General features: G+C 33.7%; 1 protein-coding gene across 2 annotated transcripts in view; it reads right to left on the reverse strand.

Annotated features, from left to right (window-relative positions):
- The window catches only part of EPRS (glutamyl-prolyl-tRNA synthetase), a 64,642-nt gene that overhangs the window by 17,542 nt on the left and 46,123 nt on the right, over positions 1 to 977 (reverse strand). For both annotated transcript variants that reach the window (XM_012726921.1, XM_012726920.1), the window contains one exon: positions 211 to 262. In XM_012726921.1, the coding sequence (XP_012582375.1) occupies positions 211 to 262 (52 nt within the window). The remainder of the gene's footprint in view (positions 1 to 210; positions 263 to 977) is intronic.

The raw sequence follows: 977 nt of genomic DNA on the forward strand, positions 1-977 counted from the left end.
AAAAAAAAAAAAAAAATAATGATTGTCTACTAAGGCCAAACTTCAATTTGAAACTTTATGTGAACATATTTTGAAACTGGTATGTTAAATGTCTACACTATGTATTATTAAGGGCATAATGCACTATTATTTTGTGTTTACACTTGAGTTTGGAGATAGAAATGCCTTTGAGAACTTTAAAACACAAAAATCAACTGAATGCATACTTACTTGAGAATACCAATCTGCAAGATTTTCTTCTTTTTTTGCCTCAAGACCCAACCTGCAGATATGAAAGAATACAATATAAATTCATCCAAAAACTGCTTTTGTGAGGAATGGAAATAAACCTCTGAAGTTCAGGACAGATCCTGCTTTTCTTCAGTACGAGTTATTTCTATATTTATACCTCTTCTATATTTCTGAGATGATGTTTAAACCTAGGAAACTCATAAACCTAGGGAGCTCATCATTTCTTGAAAGGTGGTAAAACACTGTCCACAAAATATGAAAAGAGCTAACAGCAGATATCTCTATTACAAGATTCTTCACATAATGTTCTTCTAATAAAAACAGAGCCTTTCACACTATATTCTCTCACTAAAAAAAAAAAAATTTGCCAATCTCAAAAAAAAATTACACTCACTGCAACTAAACCTAAAAAGTAGTAACACATGCTAATATAGAGACCTTTACATGTTTCACTAGTTTTTCTTCTGTTACAAAAAAAAATTTGCAGAAATAGATGCTTCCAAGAAATTAGATCTGCAAGAAAAAGCTATTCCAGGTAATAACCCTTTCCTTAAAACATTATTCAGGGTACTGCAATCTATTATCTATAGGAAATTCATTCAACTTATTGGTGATGTTTTATAAAAGGTGCATCTCTGGGACGTTCCCTGTTGGTGCAGCGGGTTAAAGCACTGCACTAAGAAGCTTAAGCCACTTCCGCATGAGTTCGATCCCTGCCTGCCCCGGAGGAGATCCACATGGCCAGG

This window comes from Condylura cristata, unplaced genomic scaffold (genome assembly GCF_000260355.1).
Source record: "Condylura cristata isolate star-nosed mole 26May11 unplaced genomic scaffold, ConCri1.0 scaffold00018, whole genome shotgun sequence".
In the NCBI taxonomy this organism is placed as follows: Eukaryota; Metazoa; Chordata; class Mammalia; order Eulipotyphla; family Talpidae; genus Condylura; species Condylura cristata.